Raw genomic sequence first — 18,238 nt, 5'->3', positions numbered from 1 at the left:
GAACATATGAAACCACAACCAGGAAAATGTGAAATTTTGAAAGAATGAAAGCAAACAGAGAAACTGAAGCAAGCATCTGGTTCAACAAAATGTTGAGAAGACAGTCCTGCTGCAAAAGAAGGACTATGAAGTGTATCAGTCTGTAAGTGTACAATATTATATAGCAAACAATACCACATCAACAGCAAATGAAACACTGTCACACGACAGAGAACCTTGTGCATGAAATAATACAACTTTTTATTCATGTTTTATAGATTACTTTTATTTATTTTTGCTTTAATAATGCATATTCTGTTCACTCTGTGCAAAATTGGGGACAGAGGTGGGTGTTTAAATCATCTAATGAAAATCAAGCTGAGATGAACATTCAGGCTGAGGGAGAGGCCTATCCAAACCAGGAAAGCTAAAAAGCCACAGCTGCTCAAGACAAAGCTGCTCTCAGCTGTGCCCTTTTGTCCTGCCAGCTGGCACAAACGTGCTCTCCTGACCAGCACTGGGAAGGTGACCTCTGCCAGACACCGGGGACAGGAGGACACCGGGGACAGGAGTTGTTGTGGTGGCTACATAGGGAGACCTGGCCTCAACTGGCTCCAGTCAGTGTGTGGCAAAGAAAGGCACAAATCATTGCAAAGACCAGACTTCTGTTGGTTTGTTTCCTTCTTGTAAATACATTACTGTACACAATGTAAGTTTAAGTTGTAGGGGATCTGGGGACAAAAAATTGCATATTTAACAGAACTTAAAACCATAACGAAAAGTAGGCTGTTCAATCTCGAAGCAAAAATAATCCCTTCAGCCCCAACATTAACATTCATTCCTGGCTATATGAAGTACAAACATCTTAAAATCCGTGACAAAAGACAATTAAAAACCAAAAGTCAAAATCATAAAGCTTGTAAACAGATAATCTGAAATACACTTTATTTATGGAAAAATATCATCAAAATAGTACCACTATGGACTAAACTGCCTGAGTTTTCATTTCACCTAGGATCTTGAAGTAGAGAGCCTTTAGCACAAGAAGATCAATTTCAGTCACAACTAGTGCCGCACAGCACGGCTTTGGGTAGAAATTTTGTTCTCGTTGGTATTTTTGTTGTGCTATCAAAAACTGTTGTGCTAATCCTTCAAATAAAGGGATGTTGAGGCAATTCTTAAATCATTTGGCACAAAGTTATTTTGGCTGGGGCATAAATTTGAGTCTCAGTCATGAAGAATAATGCAACATTCCACCTATCAAGTATTCACTTTGATTGAAGAGCTTTCTTTATGTCATTAACTTCCATCTAAAAACAAACAGAATAAAAAGTATTTGAGTAAAATAGATGCTTTAGCAAACTGAGGCACAGTTGGTGTCACTTGAAAAGCACGTTCCCTCTTGTCCACAGGTGTCAGCTACAGGCTTTATACCACTCTTATTTCCAGAGATTTCACAAATTGAGGTATTTCTCAACTGTATAAGATGACCATTCACAGCCTCCTCCCTCAGATCATGACAAGTACAGTCATTGAATGTACTGCAAGATCTTTCAATCTCTTTAAATTACAACTTTTACAAGCCACACAGCTCACTGCCTGGCATTACTGCAGAATGAGCACTGTGTCCAAGCACCAGCAGCTGCACTTAGAGCCAGCATGGTGGTTGCCTTCTACAAGCATCAAGCCTGTGCCAAGGCATCTTAAAGGCTCTAAGGGATGTACAGCCATGCTTAAAAGGATGTGGCTGAAACCATCAGCAGCCCCAGTTGTATACTTGGTCCCTCTGACAGACACTGGAAACCCTAACCCTAAATCCTGGATTTATCCAAATCCATCTGTTTCAACCTGTGTTCAACTGTACCATCATCAAGGCAGTCTTTAATACGTGGCCTGATAACTGTGCTACTGCATGTCTATCAGAGCACTCTGAAACTAATGCTACTTTTTTTTGTTAACTCTTATCTTCATGTAAAGCTAATAATGCCATCTTATCTAGCATCTAAACATTTACTAGTATAAGCAACATTTGAACTGGAGTAAAAGCATTCAGCTATAAGATCATAATTTTAAACTCATTAGTGCAGGGCATAAAGATGTAAAGTTATCTCTGGATAACTCTGAATAGTCTGGCCTGATAGACTAAATCAACAGTGGCTGTTGAAAATGTTCCCTGGGTTTTATCTGAATAAATTTCAGTTTAAGCTGAACAAGAATTGTGTATTATTAGAAGCCATGTTGCTATGTGGTTGGACACAAAGTCCTTTAAGCAGCCCTGGAGCACTGACATTGAGGATCCCCAGTTCTGCTACCCTTTGCCGTGTTCCCAAGTGCTTTACAGAGAGGGAACAGTCCAGTGAAATTACCATTCAAATTTCTATCCCTAGTTTGAAGTACAGTTGCCCTATACCATAAAAATATAAAATATAATTGATACCAAACTACTTATCAAGTACATTGAATAGGAGAGTATAGCACAGCATAGATTAGAATGGAATAATTTTTATTGGAAGGGGCCTATAATGACCCTTTAGCCTGACCAAGTTAAAGCATGCTGTTAAGGTCATTGTTTAAATCACTCTCCAAACCCCTAAAAAGCAGGGGGCTAAATCAAACATCCCCAACATTAAAAATAATTCAAGTACCTGCAATCGTAGACGGATCTTCTTCTCTTCATCCAACTCAGAGAGCAACTGTTTAATCTCTTTTCTGTTAAAAGAATGCAAAAGAAGCTTGGGATGGAAATGACCACACTAGTAAAATACAGAAGATTATCTCTTGGAGATATATTTACCCCACTTCACTAGTTTGTTTTTTCCCTCTGAACAATTGAAGTCGGCGTACTCTTGTATACTCTAGGCTATAGTAGAGAGAAGTAAAACTCACTATGGGACAGTACCCCGCCCCATCCCACATGGCTAATGCCTCCTAACAGCCCTGCATCCACAGGCTTTGCTCTGGCCTAGCTGTATCAACACTGTATCAGCACCCAGTTGCCTTTTTCCATACAAAATATAGATGTATTGATTGTTGGTGGGTTATAGGAACTGATAACACAAATCCTGCCCATCCTATCACATACTTAAGCCACTTAAAATCTGTTTATGCCAGCAATACAATGTAACCTCCAACTTCATTTATAAGACTAAAAGATACCAAATATGGATTTTCTGTTATTCTTCTTTGTTGGGAAAGGGAACATAGCTATAAGGAGCAGACATGTTCTCATGTTCCCACTGAGTGATCTCACCTTAGGACAGATACCAGTAGGTGGAAGCTGCCCTTGCAAGAAGGGCCGGGGAGACCAGAGGAGCAGGGTCAGCCTGAGAGGCGAGGCCGTGGGGCTTGCTGGCTACATCCAGCTTGAACCATGCCCTCCCGCATCTTCTCCCAAACTCCGCACACCTCTGTTCCGCCACAGGCTCTGCACGCTGCTTGCCCTTTTCTTTTTCCTGCCTGGGCTACACACAACTGACAATGTAAGTGAAGGTTTAGCTTCCAAAGCATTCAATAGTCTCAGGAACATCAAAAGTTACATGCCAGCCCCGGTTTCTCCTAAGAAATGAGCAACTTAAAGAAAAACAAAGGTGCCCAAAACTAAAATAGTAAGATTCAAGGCCATAAACACAAAGGCCTTCAGAGGACCTAGTCACAATTTAAGTATCATGAGCTTCCTGTGAAAATGTGCTAACAGTCAAATAACAAATCAATTTAATAACTTTAGGAGCTTGTAGCGATTTGTACTACAACTATAACAAATGCACCCCTTTTATTATGATCAATGCACATGAGTTCCCAGATAGTTATTGACAAATAAGCCAAAATTCACTGCTTATAGCTTGCTAGTTAACTTTTTTAACACCCCAAAAACATCTACTTGTGTCATAACACAGGAAAAAAAAAGCTGGTGGATAGTGCAGGTCTTTTTTTGTGGAGGTTCTTACCCCTGAATATGTTCTGTCACATGAAGATCACTCACAAACACATATGCCAGCTGTGCAGAGTAACATCCATGAAGGCAAACTCAATCAGAAACTGCCACCACTACGCACAAACGGACCCATCCCACCTACAGCTGTGATTTGCAGCACTTACTTTTGCTGGTCTTTCATGGTTTCAATGATGGTTCTTAGCTCCCTAATTTGTGTTCTCAGCTCTTCCAGGGCAGTCTGACCTTGGCTCAAGTGCTCAGTCTTTGGCTTTCCTTCAGTACCAAACAGGGATGGGGAATTTGACCTGTGGCCTGTTGTTCCCATAGCAATTGAGTGAAATCCAGGTGATGGTGAAGGGGATAGTGATGGTTGTACATTACTGCCACTAGCCAGACCTCCTGGTTTTGGAGGCAAGGAAGTTTTGTTATCAGACACCTGCAACAAAAATAATAACATTTAATGTCTGCAGAAAGATTTCTGAAAATCAAATCTCTAACCAATGCTAAGTATTTAGCCACTCTTCAGTAATGCTGAAATTCCAACAGTCAAACATGGACAGTCTTGGCAAAAGCATGATAAATATAGTGATTAGTCATCATCTTTGTATGTGTCCTTCAGAGGGGGTCTAGTTGTGATGCAAAAGTTCAGCAACAGCATTTCCAAGATCTCAGACCTAGCAGTGAATTAAACCAGGGACAGATGATGAGTGTTTCTCTCAGATGTTTGTGAGAATATATCTCCATCCATGGATGTCTCCCACAGAGCACAAAACCACGGTGGCCAAGAATCCAAGTGATATTTTTTGTAAATTAAATTAATAATTTCCCACCAACTATTGAATGAATCTTCCAAGTTTTTTCAAAAATTAAAAAATGTATTACATGTTCCCCCCTAGCATTATGAAAGTAGAAAAATATTCATTAGATTCACTTGTTGTTATGACATATATAGAAAAAAAATCCCATGGCTTCAAAATGATATTGATAATAAATAAATGTAGTATAGTGTCCTCTGTTAATCAAAGCTTCCATGAATCCTCATAACTACCAATAGCTCTTTATTCCTCCAGGAACTTGACAGAAAAACACACCATTAACCTATAACCCTGGATTCATGCAGTTAGCTAAAAAGGATTCCATGCTTCTTAACTGTGACCCAGTGCTCTACTTATTAGACAAGCCTCGACTGATATATGCTGCATAAAGTAATATATGCATATAATGTAATATAATGTGATACAAAATTTTATACTTATTAGACAATTAAAAAATCTGCAGTTTACCAACCATACATGACCATCTACTTCACTGCATGCAGAGAGCAGTGTACAAGTACAGGTATCACAATGGCAAGTGAAGGGAATCTTTGCACTGTTATTTGGCAGTCCTGTGTGTGCTTTACATGGCAGCTACCAGGCATGTTTGAAAATCTGATTTGGACAAGAGTAAGAAAAAGCTCTAGGCAACCTTCCAACTCTCTTTGAAAAAGAGATATTGAAGTTGAAAGGTAAATAGGGCAAAATACTGAGAATAAATGGTATGGAAATGGAAGGAGACACTGAGAGAAAAGTTAGTGATGAGATGAAAATCAGGAAAAGTTATGATGGGGAGAGAAGAGCAGGATCTACCAAGCTGTGCAAAAAACAGTCTTCCCTATTTTACTGTTGTAATGTTAGGTTATACAATCATGATTGAGCACAGAACCTGGTCTGGGAAAACACTGAATTCAAGTGTTCTTCACAAACCCAAGTCTGACCATAAATATAAAAAAAATGGTATTATAATCACAAGAAAGCTGAATCACTCTTGTGCCTTGAAAACTTGACTCAATAATCTGAATAGTATTCTTTTAACATTTTATCAAGTAGTTTGTGTATCTGGGTTGGAAGGGACCTTAAAGGTCACCCAGTTCCAATCTCCCTGCCAAGAAAATGGGCACCTTTCACTAAACCAGGTGCTCCACATCCCAGCCTGGTCTTAAACATTTCCAGGAGTGGGGCATACACAACTTTGCTGTTTTGGCATCTATTCCAGTGCCTTGCCAACCTCACAGAAAAGAATTTTTTTCCTAATATCTCATCTAAACCTATCCTCTTTCAGTTTGAAACCATTCTATCATCCTCTCCTATCACTCCATCCTTTCAATCTTTCTTGTCAGCTCACTTCAGGTACTGGAAGGCCACAATTAGGTCATCTCAAAACCTCTCCTTTTCCAAGCTGAACAAACCCAGTTCTCTCAGCCTTTCCTCATAGGAGAGGTGCTCCATCCCTCTGATCATCTCAGTGGCCTCCTCTGGACTTGCTCCAACAGGTCCATGTCCTTCCTGTGCTGGACACCCCAGAGCTGGATGTAGAACTCCAGATGGGGTCGCACCAGAGCAGAGTGGGGTGTGAGAAATATGTAACAATAAACAGATCTTTCATGGATAATAACCCCATATTTCACTAGGTGCAAGTTTCCTTTGGACTGAAAATAAATTTCAGGCTGAGTTCAAATCTGGAGCAGGCAAGCAAGGCACAACTGGAGTCATTGATCTGAGCATCTTATTCCAGAGCTTAACTGGCTATCAACATTAAAGCCTCAAGTAGCTGTTTTCTAATAGCAGCCATCTAATTTTACAGGAACAACATCTACAGTGCTGTCATGTAACTCAGAAATGTTGGCCCAGCAGTATTCCTTGGTGCAAGTGCTCCCAGAAGAGGGAGCTACATAGCAAAACATTATCCTTATAACTTGATCACAGAAGTGCACGACTTCATCTTTCAAATACTTGTTAAACTATTAGAATGTAGTATTTTTATTATTAAAGGTATTCTTATGTACTAAAAAAGAGTTCCAACCTTTAAAGCATGACCTACACACTCCTTTTGTAATATTGATTGTGCTATAGTAGTCTACCAATATACAGTAAGAATGGCACAAGCCTGTAAAATGAATACAATTATACCAGTATAAAAAGTGATTATTTTTGCAAATTTAAATTAAAATTTAAATATTTTCTCTGCTTGCAGACTCTTCTAATGTAAACTCAATTTAAAGCTGCAAAAAGACAGGGTCTTTGTTTCTAAAATTTATTTCCTAGCTTCTGTGATTCTGTAAAATGCATTTACACAAGTACTTTTTTCACAGTATGGTTATTTGACACATTTTAACTGTGCAATTCACTATAGACCTGCCTTTCAAGCACAGAACAATCTTTAGTAACCTTTATCATTTTAAGCTTCTTTAAGTGGGCAGTTACCAGGTGACTGATGAATTAAATTTTAAATATTTCAGTACTGCTTTAAAAAAAGAAGATGCATGTGATAAGGTTAAGCAGAGGCATTCCAATTAACTTACTTGTGATATTGTAACAGTTCTTGATTTCCTTGACACTTCAAGAGTTTTGTGAGTAATGGAAACATGTTCTTCCTTCTCATCTTCAGGACTTGGTGAGTCAAAGAAATCAGGGCTTGAAAGGGATGACTGTATAGACAAACACCACAAAAGAAGAAAAAAGCACAGATATTTTTATTGTACAAGAACCTTTTTAACTATCATTTTCTAAGTAACAATGCTTAAAATAAGGACTCTTTGTCCCCCTACTACCCCTTTGTTGCACCTTATTTTCAAAGCTAGACTGCTTTCAAAGCATTCAAGAAATAAGGTATGTTTATGAGCTGAATTCAGCATCAATTTACAGCTTTGCACTGCATGATATCACAAGATGCAAGCAGGCAGGACGCTGAGTGCTGTGCCCTGGGGATGCCAGCTCTGTCCCTGCGGTGGCTCTGCCCTGGCTCTGCTCAGAGCAGGTCGGACCCTGCTGCTCCCCAGAGGCCACAGCCACTGCCAGGGCACGGTGCTGGCACTGCCTTGGGCACAGCCTCTTGGCAAAGGCACAAAAAGGGAAGGTTCCTTCCACCCCTTGATCCTTTCCTCATAGATGTTACAGGGGAAGGAGAACTTCTATACTGCTTTTACATATTTCTCTACTTATGACAGCAGCCAACTTTGAAAGCATTCTCTTTTTTGAGTTCTATTAGTGTCGCAATAATCCTTTCTGCTTCCTTCCACTTTGTTTTTCTTCAGCAACACGGACCCAGGTAACCATCAGTAGTTGCTCTCATTCTGATATTCCAGAACACAAAAAGCATGGGAACAAACAGACCCCAAACCCCAGAGAAGAAGAAATTGAAAAGCTAAGCAGTGGTTTCCAAAGTACTGTTTATGAGACCAACTTGTCTAAAGATAGATATTAGAGAGTGAAATTTAAATCACCCTTGTATTTAGAACTGTGACCTTAATGAGAAGAAACACATGATAGCTCAGAGAGGGCTCTTGAACAGTGAATGGTCCATTTGTCCTCAAAATCTGGTAAACGTCTCCAAGAAACCAAGAGAAATGCTTCTTTTGGGAAACATTTTCAAAATCCTCAATATTTCACACATATTAGTCTACTCCAAAGATTTTTATAAGGGATTTTTCTGGGCTCAGTCATGCCTGGCAACTAACACTTGGCAGCACCCAAATAAGGGGGTATAAACCTTAGAAGGAAGGGAATGTTTTAAACATCAGTATTCAAAATACTGGCAGCCTTTTGACAGTAATTTTCCCGATCTGTATCTCTCTGCCTCATTGTACGTGTGAAGGAATGGCTGGGTAAAAGTAGTAAAAACATCAAGGAACACAAGTAAGAGGGGGGGAAAATTCAGAAAAAGTATTTTTAAAAATAGTTTTTAAAGAAAAGGAAAATTAACTTACAGATGTGAGAGACTGGGAGGGTGGTCGCCTGCCAGTAGCTTTTGGTCTGGTTGTAGTTGGATGATTAAGCTTCTCAGCAATTGGTATTACAGAATCAAAACCTTCCAAGTCTTAAAAATAAAATAGAATTGATTTGGTTTTCTGGCAATTGTCTTCAAAGGGAAAGAATCACATTTTTTTCTAATTTCAAAGAAATGAAATCCCATTTTCCCCACTGTGTCACAGTGTTCTGCACATATTTAGCCACCATGATGGCACTGAAAAAACCTGGAAGTCAAAGGCAGCTGTAATCCAGTCACCCTTGCCAAGAACAATTACCCTTCCATCTCAAACACAATAAAGCAGAGGGGGAACGTGTAGAGGAGCCTTTGGCTTTGTTTTCAGCATAGTGAAAGCTAAATGACATCATGGGTTCTACGGCATGGAATAAACAGTTTCAAAATTTCCATCTGGCTACTGAAGGGGTTAGTAATTTTTTTTTTTTCCTGAATAACTGGAGACATAAGACTTTGCATAGATTGTCTCAGGAACTGTACTGTCAGCTCTGCATTGCAGTAATTGCTCAGGAGAATGCAGAATGAGAATGATCAAGCTGGAAGTGATCTGCAGGTTCCTGGACACCTGCATCTGGAGGCACCATGGTTTCCAGTAACTGCAGGTAAAAGGACTATCTCCCTCCAGTAGCCCAGAGGCTATGGTAAGTAAAAGCTCTAATAGGCTCCTGAAGCTGTACAGAGTCCAGGGAAAGCAGGTCTGCTTGAATGCTGTCCCAACATCTCCATGGCCAGTGAAAAGCTCTGGGGAAGTGTTTACTGAATCCAGCCACAGGGTAGCATGTTTACGTGAAAGAAAGATGTGGAGGCTCAAGGAATACCACAGCTCATGATCACATGGATAAATCAAATGGCTTAATACCATTCATCTATTTTTATGGGTTGTATCAGTTTCACTCACCTTCATTTCAAAATGCCCTACAGCATATGTTGAGCAGGAAGAAGTCAGAAAACACACAAGAGGTACTTTAGACAAGATAAATCAAAATTCTTCAAAATTACTTTCAGATATGAATCAAATATAGGAATGATATTCATTATTCAGAGACTATTTTTCATTACACACATGTAGGAAAAAATAGCTTCTAACTTAATAGTTCTATATACTAAGCACCTAATTTTCCAAATATTGCAGAACAATAAATCCCTGAAGATCCAGTTTTGTTGTCATATTACAACCAACCATTGTACAAAATTATGCAATGGAAAAACAAGCAAATTAATGGGCCTGTGCAATAAACTCTATGCACTGAAAGACATTTAAAGTGATTCCAAGTACTCGTGATTTGTCAGCTAGAAAGTAAATGGGATTGTAGCTTCCTTATTCAGCAATATCCTTCCATCTCCAAGAGATAAAAAAAAAAAGCAGAAGAAAAAGAGAGCGCTCTCAATAGCCCTGAAATAGTCTAAGGTTATTCACCTCCAAATGCTACTCTATTTTTGGAGTGACTCTTCCTATATATAACCAGTGACCCCACTGTCCTCTACCATGTGTTTTTGTCATTGCTCTTGCTATTGACTGTTGCAGCCTGTGTGCAAAGGTAGATCACCCACCCAGTCTGTCAGGGGGATTCTGGCAATCTGAAGCCTCAATTGTACCCAACATGTCAGGTGAGGCCACAGTGCTTTAAAAGTTAAAATGAGCTAATTTTAGCAGATTGCACAAAGCCTATATGGAGTACTACAGAACTTCAGGGTTTCAGGAGAGCAAAAGCAGAAGGAAAAATTTGTTTTCTGGGAAAAAAAATAGCAAGCAACTATAAAAGCTGGTTTCTATTAATATTCAGTTTTAAGCTGACCCATAAGATAGCCAAATGAGTTAAGATCACAAAGCAAATCAGTAATCAATGTATTAACATATTGTCTAACTGTAATCTCCACTACTGAGTTACTTTGCTAAATGGCACAGCCAAAATGTAATGCCATCAAAAACATACACTCCCTCTAAATGGGTCACATGAGCAGAAATGGAGGCTGAAGCAATCCTTCCATTTGCCCCAGCCACTCTCTCCTGCTTTACTGTTTTTTACTATTTTTTTTTCCTGAGCAAGCTTTAATCCAGCTCATTTTTCAGTGGCATGTGCCAGGCCATGCAAACACTTGCACTGAAGGAAGGATCAGTTACCACAGGACTGATTCAAGCTGCCCAAACTGAGGGGAAGAGCAGACTTCTGCTTTGGGGGCAGGAAATTGGCAGAAGTTATTCTGCAGCCTAGGAAAGCTGAGGTGCATGACTTCCCTGTCCCCATTTTCCATTTCTTTTGTCTACACAGGAGTATGAAGGGAGATTGGAGAGATGGGAGTCAGTCTCTTATCCCAGGTAAAAAGCAACAAGAGAGGAGGAAACAGCCTCAGGTTGTGCCTTGAAGTTTAGTTAGGGGAGGTTTAGATTGGATACTAGGAAAAATGTGGTCACTGAAAGTGTGGTCAAGCATTGGAACAGGTTGCCCTGGGAAGTGGTAGAGTCAACTGCTCCTCAAGGTATTCAAAGAATGTGCAAATGTGGTGCTTAGAGAGATGGTTTAATAGTGGACTTGGCACCACTGGGTTAATGGTTGGACTTAATTATCTCAGAGGTCTTTTCCAACTTTAAAGATTCTATCATTCTGTAAGTACCACTGTCCCTTTCTCTGCTCTTACAAAAGGTAACTACACTCAGATGGAAAACAATCAATGAAAAAATAGTGAAGTCAATTAATTCAATGTCTTTCTTTGGCTTAAATAAACTAGTAAAAAACCTAGAGTTCTATATTTGATCAGAATAAAACACTCAGGTTTAAATTGTAAAATGTATTGATAAACAGAAAATGTACAGATTTGCATCCTTGAGACCCATAAGCATTTGCAGACATAATTTGCTCCATGCATTTTATAACTACCATGAAAGATGAACATTTATGTGCAAAAGTTATATTATCAAGAAATATTGGGAATCCTACATTTTTTCCACTTCTGAATGCATTTTTGATAACTAGAAAAATAAACTAAAGCAGCCTATACCTGCACTGAATTTTAAAGAGATTAGAACAGAGGCTATAAAGGCTCCACAGGTTGGCTCTGCTGCCAAACTAGTGAAATGACAGCCATTCAGTTGATACTCTGAATGAAATTCTATTAAAGTGTAATGGACAACACTTGGTACAACAATAAAACAGTAAATCTACTTCCAGCACTCTTATATGCCCTTTTTCTCTCCGTTTGTCCTCCTTATTTAGATGTTGTTCTTCCTCCCAAATCCACTCTGCATCTAAGGCTATCACCACTTCCCACAATCATCACCTGTGGAGATATTCATTCAAGAAAATTCCCACCCAGTGAACTGCTAACAGAGCCACTCACAAAACTTCTGCCATGCTGTCATATATGCTGTGGAATCAGTAATTCACTTGTGCTGGTTATTTGATTATTTTTTGCTGGTGGAAAGCAAGGCTATATGGTTCTGACTATATTAAACTCACTGAGGTCATTAAATGCAGGGATTTTGATTTTAGTTTTGTATTTCTGCAGCTATCAGAACTTGGGAGCTTAAATTTACATACTAAAGAAAATGTACAGCCTTCCTGACAGGGCCCAAATGGAATTTTATTAAAGAAAAAGCCCAGTCTACTGTATTCACAGCCACATTAATTGTGTACAGCAACATCAGCATCCAGCAGAGCTGGACTCTGCACTGGTCCAGCTTTTTCTTTGTCTGGTAATAACAAACAGTAAGGAAGAGTCCAATAAACATGTAGAACATAGAGATGGCACCCATCAATTAAGTACCTAATTAAAAAACAGTTGATATTTGTTCTACAAATAAACAGATGCATTCATCATTATTACTGTCTCACTGATCAAGCTGGAAATCCATGTAATTCATGAGATGGGGAGAAAGGCATCAGAATAATTTTAATATATCTATGTAGTACATAAAGTCTGGCTTACTGAGCAACCATATTTCCTGAATATGAAAAAATGTTAGCTGTGCAAGAATTGTTCCCTGGTATCCTTCCATGCACCTTAAGAATAGAATATTTCCCCCCGTTGCTATGTTCATCTGGAAACATGGTTATTTAAAGGATGATGTTGGTATTTTTTTAAAAATGCCCAGATCCAGGAAAACAATTATTTAGAGAAAAAGTTCTAAACTCATTAGACTTGTACCTTCCTAGAAAATGACCTTTAGTCCCTGCCCCCTAAAAGACCCCAGAAATAAAAAGTTAAGTGGTTATGCTTCCTTCCTTACCCCTCTTATTCCCTGCATTTACTATTCTGGCATAAAATGTAGCTAGGCTTTATCTTCCATTTTGGTTTTTTAGTATTTGGGCAAAATAATTTCTACTGAAATTATGACAGATTTTTTTTTGAATTAGTAGAGAGAATTCCCCTTGAGTATCTGAAATGGGATATGAAATATAAGAGAATCAACACTTTCAAAGTGCTAATGGTGAGGTTTTGCAGAACAGAAATACAGCAGGGCTGAAGGAAATGAGGCAAAATTGGCATTCAGTTCATTTGGAGAAGATTATGTCACAAAAGCCAGAGGTAGATTTCATTCCATAATCATCTTCAATACATTTAACAGGTTGACAACAGGCATGTGCAATAGTATATATACTGTCTTTAAATGCAATAATCCATAAAGGTGTCAAATGAGACACACACTGCAGACAAAAACTTCTGCAGTAGTGCCCATTCAATATATAGTAGAAATTTAAAAACTCAAATAATCTGAATGTTAGTTGGAATTTTCAAAACACTATAATTATTATAACTACTTCGAGTATCCAGATTCTGCTACTCCCTCCCTGCATTGTACCCTTTGAGGAAGACAGCCATACACCCAGCCAGGGTCCAGGCAGCAAATCTCACTCAGAATGAATCACAGACTGTTTTCTAAAGATTTGGGTAATGCAGTTTTAGGAGGAGAGCTCCCTGGCTGCAAGGCTCCTTTATTCAGGAGTGCAACAGGGATGTGCCAGGGAGGGCTGCCCCCCCAGCTCTGTACCTTGGGGTGAGCCAGCCCAGCTCACCTGGCTCCCCAGGACTGTCACTGCACAGCTGCTGTGACTTTAGGACAACCTCTCCTCAAGCACCCAATTATATTCTCCCATTTCAGTCCTGACTTTTATCACTTTAATAGCTGAATGTAGAAATGAGTTGCCATAATGAGCTCTGCTAACCACTTGCCAGTGCCCTCATAAGGATTTTATTTTTAACAATTCAGAACATGCCAAGAAAGAACTGAAAGGTCAAGAAAACTGAGGAGCTAGAAGAAATGGATATGCTGTTTTCAGGCACCTCAACTTGATACGCATGGCAACCAATTTAAATTTCTAGTTTACTGCTTTTTTCTGGACCCTTCAGGGCAAGAGCCCTGCTTAAGTTAAATAAAGGACCATTACCATATTCCTGATTACAATATTTACAGTCCAGAACTATGTTTATGGGTGATTTTGACTCACTGACGTAAATAGTGCAACTTAAACCAGTTGGGCAGTTCTGTTCCTTTGCTTTGCCCTATTAAAATGAGCATGAATAGCAGCATAGAAAAAGGTTTAGACAGATTTTGATCTTCATTATATGCGTCACATTTTGTCCTCCAACCCTTATATTTAAAAACCAGTATTTTCTGATTTTCCAACATTCATTCTGTGTTTTCAGGCAAAATAATTCTAATATCTCACAGTAAAACAGCCTGTGATTTAAAGACAAATGTGCTCCATTCTACAACATTTCACCAGAAATATCCTCCATCTTTTTCCCTAGTGTGGCCCAAATCTTATCACTTTTTCTTGCAGTCAGAGGCACAGCAATCACCTCTCCTGACAAAATACAGCTCTAGAGCAACTGCAAATACAGTTCAAGGAAACTTGATATACTGAATTTTTTTTTGTTTGTTTATTAGATATTTTCAAGAGGGTATTTTTTACTATCCTTTCAGGCAAGCTAGCACCAATCTTGCAGGGAGAGACAGAAAAAAAAAGAATGGGTAATCACATGGCTTTGGCCAGTACTCCATGGTCCACTAGCAAATACTCTGCAGATTAAAGTCTGAGAAAGTGCTAGAAAAACAGATTTGCACTGACCAGCTTCCAGGGAAGCTCTTACAATATTTCATACCATCATTGGATGTTTCAGTAGGAATCAATGAAGGCATATGTGCCCTATGTTAGCACTGGTGAAGATTATTAACTGATTTCATAAATACTAAGCAAAATGTGTAAAGAGCCAGGAAAAATATTGGAAAGATGTGTCCACTTGGCTCTGTGCAACTCAGTCTTTCTGCAAAGCACAGAAACTTTTTTTTGTGGGGATTAACTGATCATTTCCACAGCAGATACATTATTTTTAATTCTTTGTGGTATATTCCTAAATCACTTAGCTTAAATCCATATGGATTTAAGTATCAGTTGATGCCAAAGCAACCCTGCTTTGGATAGACAAGATTTTTTCAGGATTCCAGAATTCCAAAGTGTGTGTGTGTGTCTGTGTGTGTGTGTAGTTAGAAGATGTGGGATTGATTCTGACTTGCAGGAATAACTCAATACCATTTTTTGGAAAGCATTATTTTTTGATCCACTGTTTTGGTAGGTACAGTGGCATTTGGTCAGTGCTCAACCCACTACATCCCTAAGCTATTCTATCTGCTAAATGTTTCTGTCATCACACTAGCCCTCATATACAAAATTCTTTATGAAATGAAAAAGAAACACATCACCTAAAGACAGGTCAAGTTATGCCATAAGGCATGAATTGAAGCTGTTGAAATTAATGTAGTTCTATGTAGGAACAGCAGTTTGTAGAGCATGTTTGATTGTCAGTGTAGTTTATGTTGCTTTAGAAGCATTTTAAAAGCTCAAAAAGCGACAGCCAATCCAGAACAGTGTTGGTAGAGATGTGCAGATGCAAGATTGTGATTTAACCACAGCCTTGGGTACATGACCACACATTTTCCACTGAGTGTCCCTGAACACTCTTCAAATTTTTACTGTATGTTTGCTGTGATCTTTTTCCTTTCAGACTAGAAAGCCATACTTGTATGTTTCTAAATGCTTTTGCACAATGAAATAGATGCATTACACTTTGTGATGACAAAATCTGTCTGCAAGAACAAGTTAATGAATCCAGAGCACTGACAAACACCACATGTAAACTGCACGTCACCTTCATCACTAAAATTTCTTATGATACATTAAATGATAATGATTTCTCATTTCAGTACTATGATGCAAGGTTTTCTGTCACAGTATATTCAATTTCAACTTTTAATCAAAAAAATCTGTAATATCCATGTAAACTTCGGCATTCTATGAAATGCTTCTTTTTGTATTTGCTTGTTAGGCATTGAAAACTAAACCAAAGACAGGATAGAAAAGAAATGGAAAAAAAAAAAAAGCCTTACCCTCCTGAAATGAAGAAGAGTTAGCCATGGCAAAGAGATGTAAATAGGAAAAGTTGAATGCAAAATGTGTGGAAAGGGAAGTAAAGACATCACTGCAAACAGGGAAAAAGAAAACAAAAGAAAAAGTGAGGAGGAATGGGGAATGGTTCCTCTTAAATAATATAATCTGAAGTTTTCCAGTGATTTTGTAAAGAGTGTGAAAAAAGTAAATGCATGGACAACAGAAATAAGAGCTGCCATTATATCTATAAGCAGCAGTGATGTTGCTAAGCAGAATTTTTTTCTTGTCAGTGCAGTTTGGAAAATTGTAATCGGTACTGAATTATCACCAAGAAATTTACATGTGAAGTCACAGCTCTGCTGAACATGTTAAGGGAACCAAGTCATGAGCTAATAACTTTTTTATATATGCAACTCACAGAACATTATTAACAGTATTGCACATCACCTCAACCTTGCTCAAGCATTTGTGATTTTCCCGATTGGAAAAGTGGGGGAGAGAATATTTTTAATGGTGTGGGGTTTTCTGGTTAGACAACACTGATCCACTGGTAGAATATTACTCAGAAAATAACCAGGAAAAAACCATTTACAAGGGACCTAGACGAAATGCAAGTTTTGAATCTGGATTCCCAGTTCAGCTCAGCATATTGCTGCTCAGTTGTTGATGGCATTATTGATTTCACTGTTGCTGATCACTTGTTTGTTTTTTGAGAGATGGCATATGGAAGAGCCCTTTATCTTCTCCATCACAGAGGTTTTGGTATCATCATAGTAAAGAAAAGGAACCAACTTAGAAATCCTTAAAAAGGCTTCAGAGAATAAAGAACTGTTCTCAATCCAGCATTAGTTTGGTTTGCTTTAATAACCAAAACTGTGTCTCCACTGTTTTTTCTCCATCTCTCTGCTCTGCAGGGAAGGAACAAGAGCTTTAGACTGGGTATAGAACTAAGAAAGTGACAGCCAGCTTAACATCTCTAGTGCAAAGTAGCCAGGAGGTGCTGTGGTATTCACTTTCAGTGCACAATTTACCATCAGTACTTAGCAGAAGCATGAAAGAGGGTGAGGCAGCTTGCAAGTGATTGTTGCTCTCCCCCCTGTTCTCCCTGAGAGCTCTGAGTGACTGGGAATGGTATTGGACTAATGGGACAATAAAGAGGAGCCCAGTTACCAGAATGGTCATGCATCCAAGCTGCTACAAAGGCCATTTAACTTCAATTTTTATCAAAGGCTACTGCTAAGTCACACCTTGGCTGTCACATAGGTTCACTCTAACTTGTTGTGTAAATTTGGATTTCTGAAAAGACACCAAATGGTAGATTTAATCAAATCCCTTTTGAGAGGATGGATGAGCCTCAGAGAAGCTGAGGTTGTCCTTCCTACAGAGCACATGATATAGGGGCAAAACCAGTAAGGTATATCACTGTTAAATGTTATCTGGACCCACACAGCCAGATCTAGCAGTGTTCTGGAACACACTGGACAACTCCACTCACATATCCATCATCTTTTCTAATAACTCATGTAGCCACAAGACTTTTCCAGCCCATTGTTCTCTTTGTAAATAAATTGAACAAATCACACACTCACCATAAATCTCTACAATTACATTGTACCATAAACTGCTCTGAACTCCAAACCTCTCTTCATAGGAAAAGACATTAATACACTCTGAATTGGTTTTCCTTATTAAGCCTTGATTTATTGCTCTGGCCTCTCTTAAGATGCCTTTTATTTATTTGACAATATTTTACATAAGCTGTCAAAAGCTGCCTGAAGATTTATAACAGTTCTGATCTCTGGATCCTCTTTCAATTCAAACCCATAATTTATTTATTTTTTTCTTTTAACAAGTTGTCTAACAGGCCAGAACAACATGATTTGCCCTTGTAAATGCCATTCTTGTTTGACCCTATCAAGTTATACTTATTTAAGTACTCACACTATTTTATCCTTGAGCTCAATAGGTTCTCTGTGTAAGTGGTAACAGGAGGACATCAACTAAACCCTTTGCAACATGTTATGGTTTGGTTTATGGATTCTTGTTGGCTCCTATTCTGCATCTAAAAAAAACCCTAAACAACACAAATTCCTCCCTCTGCTACCCTCTGCTCCCCCTGCATGTTCTGGAAATGAACAAGAAT

General features: G+C 38.7%; 1 protein-coding gene across 4 annotated transcripts in view; it reads right to left on the bottom strand.

Moving 5' to 3' along the window:
• Positions 1 to 214: 214 nt before the first annotated feature.
• SH3KBP1 (SH3 domain containing kinase binding protein 1) overlaps positions 215 to 18,238 on the bottom strand; it is a 211,907-nt gene continuing 193,883 nt past the window's right edge. For 3 of the 4 annotated variants that reach the window (XM_054628054.2, XM_077172595.1, XM_077172587.1), the window contains 5 exons: positions 8,655 to 8,764; positions 7,251 to 7,376; positions 4,075 to 4,346; positions 2,625 to 2,688; positions 215 to 1,289 (listed from right to left, as the gene is read on the bottom strand). In XM_054628054.2, the coding sequence (XP_054484029.1) occupies positions 1,248 to 1,289; positions 2,625 to 2,688; positions 4,075 to 4,346; positions 7,251 to 7,376; positions 8,655 to 8,764 (614 nt within the window). In that variant the 3' untranslated portion in view covers positions 215 to 1,247. Of the gene's footprint in view, positions 1,290 to 2,624; positions 2,689 to 2,766; positions 3,451 to 4,074; positions 4,347 to 7,250; positions 7,377 to 8,654; positions 8,765 to 18,238 lie in introns of those variants that run through there. The other variant, XM_077172590.1, reaches the window with a different exon arrangement.

Source organism: Agelaius phoeniceus, chromosome 2 (assembly GCF_051311805.1).
Source record: "Agelaius phoeniceus isolate bAgePho1 chromosome 2, bAgePho1.hap1, whole genome shotgun sequence".
NCBI lineage: Eukaryota > Metazoa > Chordata > Aves > Passeriformes > Icteridae > Agelaius > Agelaius phoeniceus.
Note: the sequence above shows the minus strand (reverse complement) of the source record. Positions and strands in the feature narration are given on the sequence as shown.